Raw genomic sequence first — 21,248 nt, forward strand, 5'->3', positions numbered from 1 at the left:
TTGAATTGCCATCTTTACATCAATTCACCTCAATACATCGATGCATTTGTAGACGGGTTGTACCTCAGTTGGGATGCTTATTTGTAATATATATATATATATATACATACTGTATAAATATTATCTCCATTCTAAAAGAGCTTCTTATGTCCCTGGTGTGTACTGTCTCTCATGTCCTTTGTAACTCTGTCGCTCATGGCCGCCACCGAGCATGTGTGTGAGCAGATGAGTACCGTGCGCAGACTGCGCACGAGTCGGAACACAAAACCTAGATGGGTAATCATGTAACAATGAGGAGGGTAGAAAAGACAGAGTCGCTTGTTGTGTCAGTTCAAACAGGAACAGCTGGTCCCATGTTTCCACTTCACCAAACACTCCAGAGCCTGCCCCACGCAGCTCCAACTCCCTCCCTCCCCCCCCTCCCCCCCCCCCCCCCCCTCCCTCCCTCCCTGCCTACCGCCCATATGGGAACATTTTATAAACAAACACACAAAACAGACACCAAACGGAGAAGTATAAACAGTATCTGCCACACATGCATCAGCATCCAACGCTGATGTGGATACGCACAGGGAAATGAAACACACACAGGGACGGACACACACACACACACACACGCACACGCGCACACACGCACACAATCAAACGTAGACGCACACACATGCAGACACATGCACACACCCACATACATGCACACAATCACACACAGGAATAAGCATGGCTATAGACAAACACACATGCACACACACACACACACACGCACACACACACACACACACACACGCACACACACGCACACACACACACACACACACACTGCACACACACACACACACACACACACACACACACACACACACACACACACACACACACGCACACACACACACACACACACACACGCACACACACACACACACACACACATCTCACGTGCATGTGCACACACATGGCCGCACACTGAGCAACTACACAAACCCACAGTTTGGGCAAAAACACAAATATAAACAAAGTCATGCAAACTCAGTCTTCTCTTTGATTAATCAGCCTACGGGGTGAAAGATGAGTAACGCTGGATATGCTGTTTTATTTACGTGCTAATAACCAGTGATTCCCAGCCATTATCTACAGCACTTCCAGTCTGTAAACATAAACACAGGGAAATGTCAAGCCTGAGTGTTTTACACAGACCGTCACTCTCAAACAGGCTTGGCTACACGGTTAAGGTTTTTTTTCGTCATTTTGACCACAATCATCCACAAGTCATTCAATAGAAACACATGAGTTGAGTTTATGCCAGGAGCAAATGGAGTAGCAGAAAACCCTTTTCCTAAACAGATGAAGGAGTGGAAATGGGGATAATCAGATTCTCCTTTCGGTCCTGCCATTGAGTCCTGTGCCATGCTATAACATGAATGAGGACGCCATCTTGTTAGCTCGATCGTCTAGTCATGTGGACTCACTGACCTCACAGCTGCTAACAATTTAATCTGAGCATGGGCAGAAACCAGTGAACACAAATGATTTTCAGAATTGATGTTTGTTTTGGAAAAAATAAATCCCTGACCTCCCTGACCAGCACATCAGTCTTTCAAGTAAATCTCCGAAATATGTATTTGATATCACTTATGTGTTTTCATGTTCTTCAATATTTATTCTCCCTATCTTCCACTCCTGTTTTATTGCTCATAATCCCTCCTTTTTCACTTGGTTCACCTTTTATCTCTATTTCTGCTTCATTTTAACCACTTAATATGCCAAACGTATTATTATGATTTGAATTATTACAAAGAAATCCACCAAAATGCAGTGCTCAGGTGAAAGCCTGAGCCCACTTTCCAAACACAGGACTGCCTGTCCGTCTCCTCTGCTTGGGCTCGTGAATAATAGACGTGTCCGCAGCTCTTCCATAATGCACCGAGTGTTGGAAGCGAAGCGGCGGCCGCGGGCGACTAAAACAAACACTGAGTCTCCGAGGGTTCAGACAGACGATCCCGCAAGTGCTCGCCTCGCCTCCCGGGCAGTACGGGGCAGAGCCTGCTCTGCTCCTCCTCCTGTGTAGGGGACGTCGGGAGCCCGGGCCAGCGAGACTGGAACTCCCAACAATGAGCTTTCACAGCTCGTTAGCGGCGCGGCTAGGAGATGCGTGGACGAGGTTGATCACAATAACCCCAATCTCTCTCATGGGGTCAGGGGAGCGGAGCAGGGAGCAGCCGTTTTCCAGGCCCTGCTGGAATGCCAGCGTGATGCACATAGGGAGGAACTGGACTGGAAAATCAATGATTTCTGTAGATTCCCAAATGGTTTGGCAGCCACAGCTAACTCCCCCCCCCCCCCCAAAAAAAACCCACACACTCACCCAATCCCATGCTGCAGTATTACTGTTGGGCTCAAGAATGCATGAATCTGGATTTATTTTTACCGGGTCGGTCTGGTGTTTGTTTCATTTTTGTTGAGGCAACAACGGGGTGTAATGCTATGCACAGGTTGCTTCATGCAACAGTTCAAGTTGTGCAACTGTCTTCGGGGTTGGTGGTCATTCTGTTAAGTCTTTAAATGTGTTGTTGGATGATTTTGTGGAACTTTTCTTTATGCATTAAAATGTTCTTGGGAGACCTTTTTGGTTTAGTGGGAGCATCTTTTTCTCACAGTGGTGGACCGGTCTTTGGGCTTTGAGAACTGCACTAGGAACATTGATAATGGCGTGTTTATCCAGCAGTCTGTCTGAGCCGTTTGTCTAAACGCTCCTCTCTCAACGCTCTTCGACCATTCACAGGGAGCCACTGCAGCAGAGCAGACCCTTCAGCTGGTGAGAGGTCGGATAGTGGCGTCAGTGGGTTTCGAAGCACTCCGAAAAGCCAAACAAACAGCAAGCATCAAGTTGAAATGGGTTCCCTCACAGCCTTTGACATTTTACCAAAACAACATTAAAAATACAAAATAACAAAAATAATAAAATTGTAAATTGTTTGGAATTGTTTTGAAGTAAATTGTGACCTGAATGTTGTGCAAAGATTTGATTAGTTGAAGTTGGTTGTTTGTTAGTGTTTTTTGTAGTTCTACTTGCATGTTCTGTTTTAGTCCTGTATGACACGTTGAGATTGCTCAAAGGAAACTGTTTAATTAAAGCTGCTGTAGATACAATTTGTGAGTTGTTAAGAGAGAGAGCAGATGAGAGTAGCATTTTGAAAAGAAACAACTGCATAAATGGTCCATTGTGTGTGTTGCATTCACGCACCTTTGATTGATAGACTACATGGTTTACCTGAACCAATAAGGGAAGAGAGGCCATGCTTTTAAGTTGTTCCCTATTTACACGCCAATATCTGGAGCGTTAACCCAAGTTTCCATCATGGCATACTGTAGCTGGAAACGATAAATACCAATAACTACTGGAGATGGATTTTTTCCCGGAATGTATGCTCGATGTAACCCTTTCCAACTAAAGACAAAAACCAGATGTTAGCAGGTGTGCTCGGTTTTCGGTCCAGGGGTAAAGGGGCTGGACAGAGGCAGGTGCAGTACAACCAGAAAAGATATTCACACAGAGAAGTTCACTCACTAATTGCTGAGGGCTACAGCATTTCTTACTAATTAGACTCCAATTATAGCTTTATTATTTCCTAGAGCCCCTTTAAATAAATGAGGATGCAGATTGAGTGGGAACCAGACTTGCGGTGTGTGTGTGTGTGTGTACTCTGATACTGACCTGCAGCAACAGCTCTCCCTCTGGCAGCCATGCGTCCGACAGCCCTACCGCCACGTTACTGTCGCTGCTGGGGCCGCTGGAGACCACACTGTTGCATTTGCTGCTCTTCAGGGCCACTGCAGAGAGAGAGAGAGAGAGGGAGAGAGGGGGTTGGTGAGGGAGAGGAGAGAGAGAGAGGGACAGAGAGTGGAGAGAGAGGGGGTGAAGGCGAGAGGAGAGAGGGGTGCATGGAGACAGGAGAGAGAGCGGAGGGAGAGGGGAAGAGGGGAGGAGGGAGAGGGGAGGAGGGAGGGAGAAAGGGAGCGATAGAGGGGAGGAAGGGGTAGAGGAGAGAGGGGGGAGCGAGAAAGGGAGAGAGAGGAGAAGGTGGGTGGGGGAAAGAGAGAGAGAGAGAGAGAGAGAGAGAGAGGGGAGAGGGAGGAAGTGGGAGAGAGAGGGTGCGAGAGGGGGAGAGAGAGAGAATGAAAGGGACGGATTGGATGAGGTAGGGGTAAAGAGAAAATGGCAGAACAGATAGAGTGAGCATGGAGAGAGAGAGAGAGAGAGAGAGAGAGAGAGAGAGAGAGAGAGAGAGAGAGGGGAAGGAGTTGGACGAGAAGGGGTGGGGGAGGGAGGGAGACAAGGGGGGGAGGGGGCAGATTTAGTCCTGTAATAATGTTTGCAAAGCACTGCTGTGAAAGTCATAATCCTTTATGTTTGGAACACCAAACACGCTGCCCCCAAACTCATGAATCATGCATCCAACGTCCTCTCCCCCTTTTTATATTCGATTACCTCCCAGATCCAGAGCTTTCAGCTGGCGTCCAACCTGCTGCTCACCCAGACACTAGAAGCACACAGCGCTGGCGTGCTCTCAGATTGACACAGATTGACAGCCAAAAAATACACCCACACACACACACACACACACCCACACCCAAACACACACCCACACACCGACTAAACACACAAATAAACAAACAAACAAACCAAAGCGAGAGACTTTGTTGTGAGTCTTCCATGAGATTAGTGTGGACAATTTGCTTAGAACTGGGTCACCCAAAGGTTATACTTTTTCGTTCCCGTGCTAAAACTTTTCTTCAAAAATTACAATTACAATGTAGCAAAGTAGCATGCATGCATTCAAAGAATTTAGATCCAATCATGCTGAAATAAATTCCATATTTTCACATCTTTAACATATTCCACACTTTCAATTCATTTCATGTATTTCATTATGTGTTGTCATCGTTTTTTTTTATGACAGATTTCTTTTATTTGACAGATTTCACCTCTAACCCCTTTTCCCCTTTCTATTCTATTCTATTGTAATTGTTTGTTCAGTATTTTGCGCCGGCGTGGTTGAGAGACATTGGGGAACAGTGCAGCATTCAAGGCTCTCTGTCTCTCTCTCTCTCTCTCTCTCTCTCTCTCTCTCTCTCTATTTATTCAAAAGAAACACTTCCACCACTTTACAGTGAGATGAAGAGACAACTCCCTCAGGCGTCACTATATTTGCACTTATGCCGCTTGCTCGCCCTCCAACCCAACCGCCCCCTTACCCCCTCCCCCTTATCAGCTCAACCCCCCCCCCCTCCCCGTAGTTCTTCCACAATCTCCCTCCCCCCTCCATAATCCCCCCTCTCAACCCTCTCTCCGCTAACGGTTAGCAGAGAGCGGCTAACCCATCCGGCTAACCCTTCCGCGGCACTGCTCACCCCCGCCCACTTTCCTTGTTTCTGACATGCTCATTGGTCAGCGGCTCCGGCGGCTGTCATCCGTACCCAGGATGAGATTCTCCATTTCCTACGAATCTCATCGACGGAATTGTTCAGGAGGCTCCGTTGCGATCGTGCTTAATACAAATGAGCCAACCAAACCGTGTGTGGCGTATTGCCCCGACCACTAGATGGGTACACAGCTGACGTGAGCCTCCTACTGTCCGCGCACAACCTTCCCATGGCAACACCGGCCCTACTACAGTGCAAAACCCTGGGACTCTAAGACTGCAACAGGCCCGAGTCACCCGTGCGTAATCAATCTGAAGGACTCCACCCTCAGACAGCCGCGGTGGACTGAACGCTTGCCTGGGTTCCTGCGCGTACTGACTTAATGTCATTATGTCTCCTCTGAGACCAGATTGTTAACTTTAAGGGAGCTGTAGGTCGCTCAACCCGCTACGTTCGGCTACGTCGCGTCGCTGGCGTTAGAAGCGACCGGGTGACAATGGGAAGGGTAATGAGTGGGGTTTCGCATGATGTCATGAGAAAGGGACCATCGGTGGGCCGCGTTAATCTCTGACCTGGGCGAGGACCGCGGGGGCCCTGAACCGCGGTGACCCCTGACCCCAGAGGTGATGTCTTGACATGATTGGATGACCAAGTTCTTTGTGGAGGCGTTTGTTGTCCGTGAGGGAGGTTAATAAGCCGGGGAAGGGGGAGAGAGGCAGGGGGGGAGGGTTGGGTAAGAGTGTCATGAGTGACATTGGACTCCTGCGCTGGAGAAGATGTGGGCTTTGTGCGGGAGCTTGACCTGGCTTGGCCCGCTTCACACGGGACAAGGCTTTTGGTCGGGAACACCCCTGACCTTGTTCTCATGGGGACACCTTGATGCTGTCGGCCTCTCCTCCTCTACCTCGCCATAGCTTCGAAACGCCCTGCCGATTGACAACAGTCAACGACAATGGTCTTTCTTATTATTTACATTTTATTTTCTCATTACTATATGTTTATATGGCTTGTTAAATGGGATTGATCTCCAGATACATTTCACATAGATCCCAGTGCATCAGCCGTGTTGAGTTGGACACTTTGCAACATCTCAGCCCACAGTATTTTTGCCTGGCTGGCTGGTTTTCTATATTTATTTATTTATGAATAATCAAACCTAAAGCAGCTATATTATTGCCCAGGTTTTCATATCTTTAATATGCAGAGCATAGTCAGCCAGTCCCCCTTCATGGTCGGTTGACATACATAGCGTGACTGCATTATGGCGATGTGATGTCATGAGGGCGACTCGCCACAGTGGTCCTGAGAGCTGGTTGCTCCCTTGCCAGCTGCTTGGCTAAGCTGTGTTGTTATCGACGCCATTGTGGATGTGTTTCATTGTTAAGTGCTGCGCTGCAATCCTTACACAAACACACAATCCTGCAGCCACGATAAATAACATTTGGTAAAAAGGATGCTAAAAAGACATTGGGTGCCTGACTATGTTTTCCCAACCCCAAAGAAACACAAATGAAGCGATACAGAGAGAGGTGCACAGCGAGAGGTGCACACTTTTTCATGATAAATAAACAATCAGTGAGCCATAGCGGTGATCTGCGACGATGGTTTTGCTGTGAAGCGCTCCTGACTGGAGGAGAGAGGCTGTGCGAGGGGAGTTGTCTACACATCCGCCCTACCCTTCGCCCTGCATCGCTCTGCCACTCGGCCTCTCCTCTCCTCTGTGTTTTGGGAATTACACCAACAAAAAAAAAGACTGATGTGTGGCAGCTAAGTAGTGAGGCTACAGAAGCACAAGCTATCCATAAATAAAAGTGGGCCAACACCGATGAAAAAAGGAAAACATAACCCGGTGCATGGCCAGAGGGTGGGGGTAAATAGCAGATCTTTATGTCAGGCTTCAGTAGGCAGCAGTGAACATAATGAAAAATTTACATCTCCACCGCCACGGAGTACATGTGGCATAACAGAACCCCGACGACTCCCTCAAGGCTCTCTCAGGCGTGCTCAATCTAACAGCTTGGCTTTCCCCAAATATGCTTGTCTCGGCAATCAAGAGAAGCCAACAAACTAAGCCTGTGACGAACACACATGGAATCCAAACGTCCCCGCTCCATGAGTGGTTGTAGTAGGTGGGTGGGGCATGCTTCACAGTGCTCCTATCATACCAAACACTCACGCGGATCATTTAAAAGATTGTATATTTTCCACACTCGCCACACTGCAGGGCTTGGGAAGAATCGGTAGTGTGTAGGTTTTCAAGTTTTGTACACGGGTAGAACAAAACGATATGTATAAATGATAGGACAGGTGTAAAAACTGTAATGATTTGAATTAGGAAAGCAGCTCTGTACTGTGCCTATTAGTAATGCTTAGAAATGCTGAACATCTTGTCAAATCTTCTGAGAAACCGGCATTTCTCATGAAGGAAATAATGAGTAATATTTGCTGATTGTACACAATGCATTTATAGTTTTTTTGTTTCATTGTAACCTTGCTTTCCTGTGTTAATGCTTTAACCGTGTGACTGCAAACTGGAGGCAACAAACAGGTTGTACCTATAGAACATCGCAGCAGGCTGTCTTCTGCTCTAAAATGTGTAATTTTGCAATCTTTCATCGCAGAAATATGAAGCATAGATTATGTATCAGAAACTCATGTGAATGTGCTTCAGAAATGCGATTACCTCAATCAGGGATGCAGAGCTTTTAAAAGAGCTTTATGTTTCTGCAGCAGAATGTGGGCTGTTCTCTGATAACCGTTGCGGTGCTGAAAGAATTCCGTCCACAGCCTCTACTAGGCTCTCACTAATTGGACTGAGTCAATCTGACAAACAAGCATTGACCCAGAAGGTTAGACATTCGCGAAAGGGCTGTTCACCCCAACCTGCTTGTGGGACTTTTATTTCCCTAACAACTTATCTGTCTCCGTCGCCGTAGACTTGGGACTTACTGGGAATTTTATTTTTTTCCACCATGGCGTGGGTCATCATGGGACAGGGCAGGTCTGTCCAATTAGTTGTTCATTTTTTTTGATTTACTAAGAATACAGAAGTAGCTACTAGGTGGATTCTACTCCCACACACGTGTGACCTACTCCCACACTCACACGTACACACACACACACACACACATTCACCAACAAAACCATTTTGGACACTGGTTATTTTTAACAAATATTTGAGTATTTCTAAATGTTCCCCACCATGCTATTTAGTGTGACCCTGCTTTTGAAAAGAGGCTAGAGAAATACAGAGAGAATGAGGCCAAATGTTACATGACCTGGTCACGGACCTATTACAGCATTTGTTTTAGAGAAACTTCACTTTTAAATTTTCTTAACTTTCTAATATGTAAACATATATATGTATCTATATCTATATAATTATTAATAATTTACATTTTTCATTATTATTATATACATTTGTGTTGTTAGAAATTATATATTATTACTACTACTACATTACTATAGCAGTATATCAAAATAAATTAGCATTATTATGCATTATTATTAGCATTATTATGATTAGTATTATTAATATTAGTATTAATGTTCAATTATAATGTTGTAACAATTCTAACAAAATATATTGTAACTAATGCTATCACTAGTACTTCAAATAATAATAAGAAATTAAAGCCAAAATATGCATGAAGAATTTATCTGCCAGAGCTTTAAGAAGATTTGATTTGAATTAAAAAATGATGATTATTTAAAAAAATGTATGGCCAGGTATAAATAATACCTTAAAACCAGGCCCCGCCTCCTTTCCGAGGCAGTAATTGCTTGTGATGTGGGGCCTCCCGCAGAGCAGAGCGAGCTGCAGCCATCTGCTTTGTTTACCCCACATATTGCACATCTCTGTTGTCACGTCATGCGGAATAACAACCGCACAAATCTCCACCGTGAAGCCGTGCTATATTTGGACGGCACTAACAAAACATATTAAGTCCACTGGGGGATGTGGGGGCCTATTGTGAAAGTGCAACCCCCCACACACAACCCTTTTCCCCCCACCCTGACCACTCTCCCCCCTCTCTTCCCAGTTTTGAAAGTCCCCCCCCCCCCCCTCCCCCGGATACTCTTGTTCTGTTGGCCACACCCAGATGACCTGTTGCTAGCATAGCAGAGGATGATAGGGGCGACGCCGCTAAGGTTTACTTTGGATCCATGCCACGACTCATTCCCCCCCTGCAGGAAGCTGAAACCATTGTCTATACACCAGAGGGAGATAAATAGAGCGAGAGAGATAGAGAGATAGAGAGAGAGAGAGAGAGAGAGAGAGAGAGAGAGAGAGAGAGAGAGAGAGAGAGAGAGAGAGAGAAAGATGGAGAGAGGGAGATAAATAGACCGAGAGAGATAGAGAGACATAGAGAGAGAGCGAGAGAGAGAGAGAGAGAGAGAGAGAGCGAGAGCGAGAGCGAGAGACTATACAGGAGACTACAGCAGGTGCGGGAGAAGGCGCTCGTCCCTATGCATTAGCTGCGGTGGTGTGCGCGTCTGTGCGTGTGTGATCGTATCTGTTTGTGAATTATTCCATCCGTGTGTGAGGGAACGGCCTTCTCTCTGACTCACGGGGTAAATATAGAACGCCTCAACCTGCCTGCCTGCCGACACACACTGCAGTAAATGAACACGCGATGCACACACAGACCCCGCATCCGCTGACATACACATGGCTGCACGCACACTGCTACAGCACTGCACACCCCCACTCTGACACACATATACACACACACACACACACACACACACACACACAACCCGAACAAGAACGCACACACACACACACACACACACACACACACACACACACACACACACACACACACATGACCCGAACAAGACCATACACACAGACACACACACACACACACACACACACACGCACATGCACACACACATACACACACACACACACACACACACACACACACACACACACACACACACACACACCAGGCCAGTAATGCAGTGCAGTAGCAAGCATCCTATGCGGCTCTGCAGTCTCCCAAGCTTTTTTCTGAATCACATGTTGGCACATTTGCTGACGAGCTGCTACTCATGGAGGTGGGGGGGGGGGGGGGGGTGACGGAGAGAAGTGATTTGGGCAGGAGCAGGGAGGGGTCATACCCGATTACACCTTCCCCGCTCAACCAGTAGCCCGCATTCCACACAGCACCCTGTGAGTGTTCCAGCTTAGGAACCCGTGCTCAATAGGGGTGGGAGGGCGGTGAGAGAGAGAGAAGAGAGGGGAAGGGGGGGAGGGATTCGTGAAGGGATGACCCACTACCGATCACTTAGCGCACATAAGCTCCACCCACTCATCTGCGTGCTAACCAGCAACAATACAGGGAGAGGAGGCGAGGCAAGGGGAGGGGGAAGGGTTGCCCCCCCCCCGACCAGAACAGAACCATGACATGTCACAAGACTATCCACGACCAGCCAGGCAGCTTATGTAACAAAATCATCAGCATCCCGGTAAACACAACATAGCACAACCAGAGAGAGAGAGAGATAAAGAGAAGCAGAGCCAGCCAATGACGTCTCTCCAGAGTCCCGGCGTGAAGCCCACTATCTACTATGCTATCGCTACGGCAGGCGAGGGTTTTCCAGCTGCTGGCTGCTATCCCTGTCCTTCGAGAAGGAATTAGTCATTAAACAGAAGGATCTGATTCAGTTTCAATAATTAGTAAATAGTATTCACATTTGTCACTTTTATAGGCTTAAACAAACCTTGAGAAGGGCTGTCCTGAAGTGTCATTGTCAAGTTTAGAGAGCATAACAACAGCATACCTCACATGCTATTAGGGTTATAGCACTTTACATAATCCAATTTTTATATGCCTAGCTTGATCTGAAGAGAGTGGCATAACGTGTGTGCAAGGCCATGTTTGCCCTCCATCTACTTTTACAATGGTAATATAATAATGGTTCACCTTAGGGAAACTACACTTCACTAGCCTTACCTAATCAATGTAGCATCCAGTGGAGCTTCATGACCATACAATAAAAACACAACATTGAATGTTGGTTCAAGTGCTGCTCCTCCATTATATCATATGAACATGTATTCATTGAGCAGACATTAATTTATTCAAAGCCACTTAGAAGTGATGTTGAATAAGGATGTCATAACTTCAACATTTATGTGTGACCAGGTTTTCAAATGTCCCCACATAGGAAATGATTATCATGGTGATCATTTTGGTCAGTCATTTATAAATCATTGTCCGGAGTCATGCGAGTGAACAACAGAAAACAGCAAATGCTGAGTGTAACGATGACCTTCAAAATCTCCTGGTCACCTTTCCCACTCTTTCCAACTCCGTCTCAGTGCCAACATCCCTTGCTAGTCGCTGGCCGACATATTTAACAGGAAACGCTCAGACAGATGAATCCCTTTTTAAATCCATAGAGAGATTATTCCTCCTAATCTGTGTCGGTATTTACCGTACATGGTATTGCAAAAGGCATCAACGACGATGCAACATGAACAATTACACGATGAGATGATCGCTGGATTATTTACCAGCGGTTGTATCTGATCCTGCTCAGTTTCCTCTACAGGTTTGAACTGTGATCCGTGAACCACCTCTATCACTGTTGAATGCTCCAGGCTAACAAGGAACACAGTTCAACCAAGAAAATGGGTTCTCATCATTGTTCCACTATAGCGACACCATCAGAAGAGAAATATCAAAGCTGAGGAGAAAGGCGTCTTGTGGTTAAGAGATAAACCAAGGTATAAGCAGTAGTGGATGAAGTACGCCAATCTTAAAAGAAGTAATGTAAAAGTCATGCATTGAAAATGTAACAAAAGTTTAAGTACAAACGTATGAGCATTGAAATATATAAGTAACAAAAGTATAGTTATTTATTACACAGAATGGCCCATTTCAGAATAGTATGTATTATAGTATTGCCTCATATTTATTTTGTATTTAAATATAATTTTGGGGACCAATAAAGCCTTACTGTTATAATAATATAATGTATTAGGAGTATAAGTAAAAGTTAGCAGTAAATAGAAATACTCAGTACAAATAGCTCCAATTTCTACTTAAATTTCACAGCCCGAAAAACATTATGAACAGTGGTGCCCTAGTAGCCCATGTAGCATCATAAGGGATACCCAACAAAAAATAATAACATAATGATCCATTTAAACTTAAATGTATGGCCACAGTGGCCAGAATAGGTATCACAGCCATTCAAATCCACTGCTGTTCATAGTTGGTCCGCAAACATGTACGGCCATCTTGACCCCACCTGACTTCCCCCACATATCCGGTTGGTAGACCCCTGCATCTGTTCATTGAATCCCTTTGCTTTAATGATTGGATTTCTTTAACTTCTGTCTGACCCCACCTTGGGGTGCTGCTCGCTGTAACCCAGGGGAGTTCATGGAAAATGGCACATAGAAAAATGAGGACAATAAAGACGCTTGTTTCTGGGGTAATGGTTACCCTTCCAACAGTGCCCGGAGCATTCTTAATGGCTTAGTTATGTCGCCCGGGATCGTGTCTCTTTGCAGAGAGGGGCATGGGGGTAGGATGGAGCCCGCCGCTGGAAAACCCTCCTCAGACTCAATCAACACACAATCAGTCAACCTCAATTCTGACGTTTCATTTACTGGTGTTTACAAATCTGGAAATACAGGGTTCGCATATTTAGACCATTTGAGAGTTAGCACGGTAAATATTGTGTTTGAGGTTAGTTGGAGTACAAGAAAAGTAGATCTGTGGGAGGGGGATATGTAGAAGTTGATTTATGGCTTACTGGAAGTCCATCCACTCCGTTGTTTACAATTGTTTCTTAATGATACATTTCCGGTTTGTTTATTTGACGTTGACCTTGCCTGTGCTGAACGAGGGCGAAAAAACCTTGGACTTGCAGCACTTTGCACTTAAAGGAACATCAGGGGGCTCCCATTTAGCCCCACGTGTTACAAAGGGCATCACAGAGAGTGGGAAACGACTACAATACGCTAACAGACCGTATCCTTCATTCTCCGCAGTGGATTATCCCAGGACAACAAGCCACTTGGGGGGGTGGGGGGAGGGGGGGGGAGGGGGGGGAACCGCCATTGTGTGTGTATTTGCTTTGCTCACAAGCCTTTACAAAAGACCTCACCCCTGCCTTATAAGCGGAGTAACACTTTTGGGCAACAACCGGGTAAAGGACAGAGTGAACATGAAGCCAGTGACAAATTAATGTGGCAAACGGATACAAAACAGAGCTGCCATCCAAGCTCTTGGGACTTTAGTGTCCCGAGCAACAAAAACAACAATAAAAATACAGATTGAAGACATACTTATGTTGACGTGGGGGGGAAACAGAGACTTCGTCCATATTGGATCATTGAAAACAGGTTTGAGGCTGCGTAATGGCTGCATTTGATGGTATTTGTTTTGATTGGTTGTTGTTCTGCTTACAATGGCATGGCTTAGAAACTCTATAAGAATTTATTTGATTCTCTTTCATGGACAGAAAACTGTTATTGAGTTTCATACTATGGACGAAAGGTCAAGGAATGGCACTGGGTAAGTGTTTGCAGAGTGCTGACTATGACAGATGCTATCACAGTTCTCCGCTGGAGGAAGGCAGTCCAAGCCTCCCCGAAGCTCCGATTTGAGTGGTTTTATTATAGTGAAGCGTCCAGGATCAATGGGACAGTGATAAAGATGGCAGCTGGCCGCCTTAATACTTTCAGACAGATTAACGTATCTCTGCTAAGGCTTTGTTCCACTCACACATGAGTAATTACTTAGATGGCCAAAACGCAAGCTTGAAGTACAATGACACATACAAAATACGCAATATATAGTAATATCATTCCATAATGGCATACTTGTATCATAACTGGGTTGTAACCAATAGATTTGCCAATAGAAAAACCTGATACACAACGCTGGCCAATCAGGACAAGCCGTGCGATCTCTAGCCAACCGGTGACGTCGACAGTGACGTCACCACCACCCCCGCCGCAGCAAAGCCACCGAGCGCTCAATGCGGCCACCCACTAGGGTGATTCTAATCCTAGGTTGACATGGACTGTTTTACCACTGTTTACATACAACAAATCATGAGCGGCAGCAAATCCAGCCATAGGCACTGTGCTTTGAGGGATGTACTGGGCAATATCCCAGGGGTCGTCCTCCTTAACGCAAAGGCCCCTTAGCTCGTTAATTACTTAGGGACAGTCCAGTAAGTAGGTTAATGCAGTTAGGCAAAAGGCTACGGGCCACCGTCTATAGGCTATACTTTGACCTATTAATGCTAAGATCTATGATCAATAATTCATTGTGGCACGTCAATGCGCCATTAGATCATTCAATATGCTAGCGAATATGGAAGTCTTGAGTGTGCCTCTCATATAATTTCTTGACATACACAATACCGACAAAAAAAAAAAAAACTGATGTAAACTGAATGAACGGACATAGAGTTTATTGATACGATGCGGTCACTTGCTTTTTAATCTTTGGAGGATGAGTAACGTTGCTATTTCTCATACAGACACCTTCTGGAACCTACCTCTGGCAGTTAAACACACAAACACACCAAAACGTTCACGACGTGAAGACAACACATTAAAAAGACATGCATTCTCTACCTCTCCCCTTAAACACACCGCTATCACAGGAGCTGTATCCTGTCGGTCTCAGCCCAAACAGTCATTTCAGAAAGCCACTCGTCGTCTTAAACAAACATTGCTCTCCCTCCATTTCATAAATTCTTTAAACTCTGGGGTTTTCTTTTAATTATTCATGCTAGGGAGCGCATCTGACGGCCGCAATGCAGCATTCTCATGTGAGGTCCCCGGCCTAAAATAACGTCTGCACTCCAATCGGTGGAGAGGCCGGTCCGCTGCAGGACCATTATGTCCCCCTTGTGTCTTCACAATGCAGTCCCCCAGTATTGCCCTCTTTAAATGGACAGGCAACACACTTTCTCCTTTATTGCCAAACAAAAGACATGTTGCAGTGGCAAACACACACTGACACAGACAGACAGACAGCTAGACAGCTAGACAGACATACAGACAGACACATACACACTCACATATACACACACACACACACACACACACACACACAGGGCTGCGATGAAATATTAAGAGCCTTTGCCTAAGAATGACATAGTTTGAAGCTGGCCTGGCTACCTCCTCTCCCTCTCCCTCCCCCTCTCTCTCACTCTCTCTTACTCTCTCGCTCTTTCTCTTGCACTCTCTCTCCCAATCTTTCTCTCTCTCTCTCTCCCTCTCTCTCTTCTTCACCTTCTCCTTCTCCCTCCCTCTGTCTCACTCCATCTCTCTTGCTCTCCCTCAGCCCTGGAGCTGATAAGATGCGTTGTGAAAGCGTCTGAAAACACATCACACATATAGGGCCATCAAGGAGCGCCAGTGTTTTGACACCCTCATAACGGTTGAAAGAAATGTGGCCATTTTTTATGACTTATTTTACAAATTGTACCTTACTTTATTTTAATTCTACGAGGCACTGGTGTAAGCATTTACACCTTCAACACTTTATATATATTACCCTGTTCACATTCTTATGTTTTTTTGGCATCTGTGGCACAATAATTTCATTCAGGATTAATAAAGTTACATATTGACTTATCTTTTCATATCTTAACTCATCTTAAAACCCAAGGTCTATCAGAGCCAACACTGACTGCCTTCCCTGTAGTGCAGCCCAGCCCAGGGTGGGGGGGTTGGTCTCGACTCAGAGCATGCAGCCCAGGACTTCCATACTGAGCATTCAAACACAACACCTGCAATTCTCTGGAAGAATGGCCTGAAGGTAGACTCCATTAGACCACATTCAAATTGATTGATTTGCTCACAAACTGTTGAACTGTTGAAAAGAAATTGTTTCACGTTCTTGAATGGCTATGTTAGAAAGTTGTTACCGTTGTTGAAGGGCAAAGTTTATCCAATAAGATTATTATTATATTTTTAATAGTTCAAGGTCAAGTTTAAGTTATATTTGTTGCAGGTAAAGTATAGGTATTCAAATTCCATTGTAATTAAATCTGTTTTTATGTATAGGCACAGATGATGCTATGTAACCGGTATTGCATAGGAAAGGTAAGGGTCTGGGTTTTTCCAGCAAAGTGTACCTGAGAAGAAGTTCTTGGCCCGGAGGTAGCTGACGCTCAGGCGGAGGATGGAGAGTTTGTCCAGGCTGGTGGTCACCTCCTCAGGGAACGGCAGCAGGCTGGCCAGCCTCTCCAGCTCCCCGTTCAGACGGTCTCTGTGCCGTTTGGAGGGGTTTGACTTGGATCCCTCATTTGAAGCTTGCTTAACGCTGGAATATAAAAGCACCATAAAATAGACAATGATTAATTATGATGGGTTGACCAGATGATGAGTTATTGGAAAACAGGGTTCCTAGTTGAACTGGTCGATAATTGAAGCTAAATAACGTCTTCCAATTTATATTTTTCTTAGGATGTAGCCATGAAGAGCAGTGACATTAAATATTTAGTTTATGTTATGATGCTAAGCAAAATCCTAGACAATATTGTGCCACATCCCCTACCTAAAATAAATGAACACAAGAAATACACAAATAAAATTAATCTCTATTTATTTATCAATTTATTTTTTTAAATATTTATGTATTTATTTCAGTCTATCTATCTATCACTCCACCAATCAATATCTGTCTCTATCTGTCCCCCTGTCTATAGAAATACATTTATAGATTTCTATTCGATTTAATTGAACCTTTTTGAATTTCAAATTCAAATAGTTTCAAATTCCAAAAAGGCTGAATTTAACTTACGCAAACTGTAGGCAGAATGAATAATAACAACATCCCTCCAATATGGTGGTTGAAACCAAGTAGAATATCCAGATCAAGGAGACAATAAGATCAGCAGAGTCTTGACAGTCTGTGTTGTCCTAAACACTGCACAGCAGTCTGCTCCATCTCTAACATAGGCTACATATGTAAACAACACCAGCCCAGGTCTTTTATTTTGTAGAATTACTGATTGTTTTTTGTTATTATGATATTTCTGCATATATCGGTGTATACATATACATATATAAAAATCATATAAACCAATCACATTTTTAGGTAAATGACATGTGTAATTTTGATTTAGTTCACACATCTAAATCAATAAAGCCTCATGGTCTATATTTCAACGAAGAAAATATAGAAAATGGATAGGCCTATAGCCTATTACAACGTGTCAAACAAAACAACAATAGGTAACAATACATAAAAATAGAACCCATGCATCATACGTATGCCAAGGTTTTTATAAAGGAACATGTATAAAATGTTTAAAGGATTAAACATTTTAAAAGGGGTCAAATAGCATTTGTTCAAAGTATCAAAATCTATAAGAAACCATGACCTATCCAACTAAAACGGATAGCCTTGTCAAAGTATAGGGAAAAATAACAATGTCATTCATCAGATGCATTTAGGTAAAAAATATATAAGGCGTATATAGGCTGGCAGTAAAAAAAATACATAACCTATAAAGTAATGCAAAAGACCATTGTGTCAACAAGTCGCGCTGAGAGAGGAGATCATTGGGTGTGTTTTTTTTAACACATGGGTGAATTGATATAGCACAATATGAACTAAGAGCAAGAGCGGCCCATTTTTCATTTAAATAAGGCACGATGAAGCCTATTACAGGGAGTAAAAACAGGCTCTTGCTCAGAGGAGATTGCAGGCCTATTTAAACCAATAATAGGCTGCTTCGGGGCCAGCTATTGATGTATGGTTTAATCAATATATATTCAATGACAAACATTTAATAAACCACCATTAAAACAGAAGCATTAGCCTGCAAAACCTCAAATAAACCAATACTCGGAATATTGGGCCTGGAAACCTGCATGCTGATTTAAATATCGCAAACCATGTTGCAAATCAACATGCTGCTCATTTGCACGAAAAAACGAACACACAATATAAATAAAATAAGAAGAGAACAGTGTTTGACTTTCGTAAATGATTAATTGGTGCCGATCTCTAAAACAACTGTGTGGTGTGCTGTCACTCAGTAGCCTGGCCCAGGACCTCGTCGGAGGGGCCCCAAACTAAAAAGGCCCCATCGACTTGAATATTCGGCTGATAACAGCACGTAGGCCGATATATATTATTATGCAGTCCTATATATAAATGGGAAAGTAATATAAAATACCCAAGCTTTAACCAAATATAATCCTGAAGGTTATCAGACAAGCCTCCCTGGGCAGACCCATTTCAACGGCGACCGATGCACTCAATATACAGTGTAACACTGTGAAAACGCTTTTCCACAAGATTGAACAGAAATATGCAACACTTTTTTACTCAAACAGATACAGCCCTGCTTCAGAGTACCTATGTAATGCAAGTGGACGTGCGTCTAATTAACTGTGTGTCACAGAGAGGACATAGGTGCTACACATCCAGCTTCCAGTAAATCAATACAAATATAGGCCACATCCAGGATTTTTCTTTTACTTCAATATGTTTTGATCTAATAATCCATCCATCCATTCAATTTGACACAGGCTATCTGCATTGACAGTTCTGCATGTTAAGAGAGATGTCAAGGCATTTGGTGAACGGAGTGTGGAGAGTGTTTTATTCTAACCCTTCATCATCAGGTTGACAGGTCTTTACCAAGGTAGTAGTTAATATTTCATTTAATTTGTAAGGTGTACTTACGCTCTTTGTACCGGTTTTCTCCTTTTTCGCCCGGCATACATGGTGATGGCTGTTGGTTATATAAGCCCCACAAATGATCCTTGGAAAAAAAAATGGTTTAAGCGACGCGTCCGCGACCTTGCGCTACATAAAGCCCCCAAAGAAATGTTCTTACACTAATCCCGCAGATCAAGAACGTAAACAAACTACAACGTTCAGCAATGCAAATAAAAAAAATTCACATAGGCCTACAACTCAATAAATGACTGAGAAGAATTTAACGTCGTCTAATTGAGTTTAAAAAAATATAAACATGGAAGGACTTCAAAACGTCAGTGGTGCTGAGCATCTTATTAATGCCAGGCCGGGTCCTAATCTATGAAAAAAGATCGAGTCTGTGGAAGAGACGCCGGATATCCGCGGCTTCAGTGGAGCGCTGGACATGAACCCCGGGAAGAACCAGCATTAGTTAGCGTCGCCATCGAAAAAAGGTTGCTCTACATTGGCAATGACTTTGCGGCGTAGTTCAACGGTTCCCGCAAAACAAACCGCAGCCATCACCGGTCGTTAAAAAAAAAACACCGAAAGAAAAAAGACGCGTTCAGATTAAGAAATAATAATCACTTTTCTTATTTTACTCAAGAAGGCTTTAACCAATTCAATTGAACGCGTCAGGTCCGGGCACCGGGCACGCGCATTCCTCTAGCGGGCACAACAGTGTCCGACACAGATTTGGACGGGGTCGCGCAGGCTCTTCAGACATTGGAGTCTGCGTTGGCATATGAGAAACTCTCCTGGAAACACAGGCAGGCGCGTCATGCTTGCGCGCCCCCGCGTGCGGTTTTTCGACCAATCGGCGTCTAGATGATAGACTAGCGGTTTATGTTGAGCCTAAGTGGCCTTGGCTGTATGTGGGTCAGAGGTTAGACTTTTAAATAATGTAAGCAGCTGAATTCACATCTAACATCGCGCTGACATTCAACAGAAGGAAACACAATAGTATTTTACCTGTGGTATATTGCTATATATATGTTCCTTCTGCATTCTCAGTGTAGCCAATGCAGACGCTTCCAATTAGTGATGAGAGACTGACTTTCCCTTAATCTCAGATGTAATTTTTCACACTAAATATTGATTTATATTTAGCAAATTTGACCAGATTAAACCATATTACAAATCATTTACTTGGCAGAAATGTATGCCATGTAACACCGTTCATGAATGCATGGCGGTCATTTTTCAACCGGCATTTTTCAAAGTTGAATTGAACGAAAGTGACCCAGTGGCTACACAGGGCACAGAGTCGCTATGATCGGCTGTTTTGACAACAGACAAAAAAGCAGTGGAAATGCATAGGCCTACAAGCGGTCCTGTGACTGGATCAGGCCCTGGGGGGTTTGCCGAGCTGTGCAGGGAGAACCAAGACATGCTCTCTGTGTGCCCCTGAAACATACAGGACCGAAAGATATAGGCCAACATTCTGCGTGCTTCCCACTTTGCTGGCTGTCTTGTATTGATTTGAGGCTGCTGTCGGTCATGTTGCTATGGCTCTGAGAGAGGCAAGCGGTGAGCCCCTATACTCACCCCCTACACACACATTAACATGCACACACACACACACACACACACACATACACACACACACACACACACACACACACACACACAACACACACACACACACACACACACACACACACACACACACACACACACACACACACACACACACATACAGACACACACAGTTCTGAATGTGGAGCTAACCTGGACGGGACATCTCAGTAACTCAATATTATGGTGTATCTATTATTAACTGTATTGTCATCGACTGTACATTGGCTCACCAGCCTTACAGTACAACACAGTTTTGCAGTCTGCATACATTTTAATGAGACCGCGAACCAAATGAATTCGTAATGGACTGGAAGAGGCTTGAGACATCTCTGTCTGGTGGCATACCTTCCATGTGTACCACACCATATGTAGGTCATTGGAGTCCGACTATCAATACATCAATCTAAGTATAAGACGTGTTTTTAGGTCGACCTGAGTCTGAGAACTCCAAACCTGTTAGCATGGGCCCTCATGTAAATACCTTTGCACACACACAGGGCCAACAGCGAGGTCGCTGTATACATGTATACACGGTGCACGCCA

General features: G+C 44.4%; 1 protein-coding gene across 1 annotated transcript in view; it reads right to left on the bottom strand.

The window, feature by feature from the left end:
• Positions 1 to 19,829, bottom strand: part of ahr1b (aryl hydrocarbon receptor 1b) — a 31,762-nt gene extending 11,933 nt beyond the window's left edge. Inside the window, exons 1-3 of the mRNA XM_084478741.1 lie at positions 19,110 to 19,829; positions 16,546 to 16,733; positions 3,710 to 3,825 (exon numbers count right to left, since the gene is read on the bottom strand). Of these exons, the coding sequence (XP_084334867.1) occupies positions 3,710 to 3,825; positions 16,546 to 16,733; positions 19,110 to 19,150 (345 nt within the window). The 5' untranslated portion in view covers positions 19,151 to 19,829. The remainder of the gene's footprint in view (positions 1 to 3,709; positions 3,826 to 16,545; positions 16,734 to 19,109) is intronic.
• Between the last annotated feature and the right edge of the window lie 1,419 nt (positions 19,830 to 21,248).

This window comes from Micromesistius poutassou (assembly GCF_964030765.1).
Source record: "Micromesistius poutassou genome assembly, chromosome: 14".
NCBI lineage: Eukaryota > Metazoa > Chordata > Actinopteri > Gadiformes > Gadidae > Micromesistius > Micromesistius poutassou.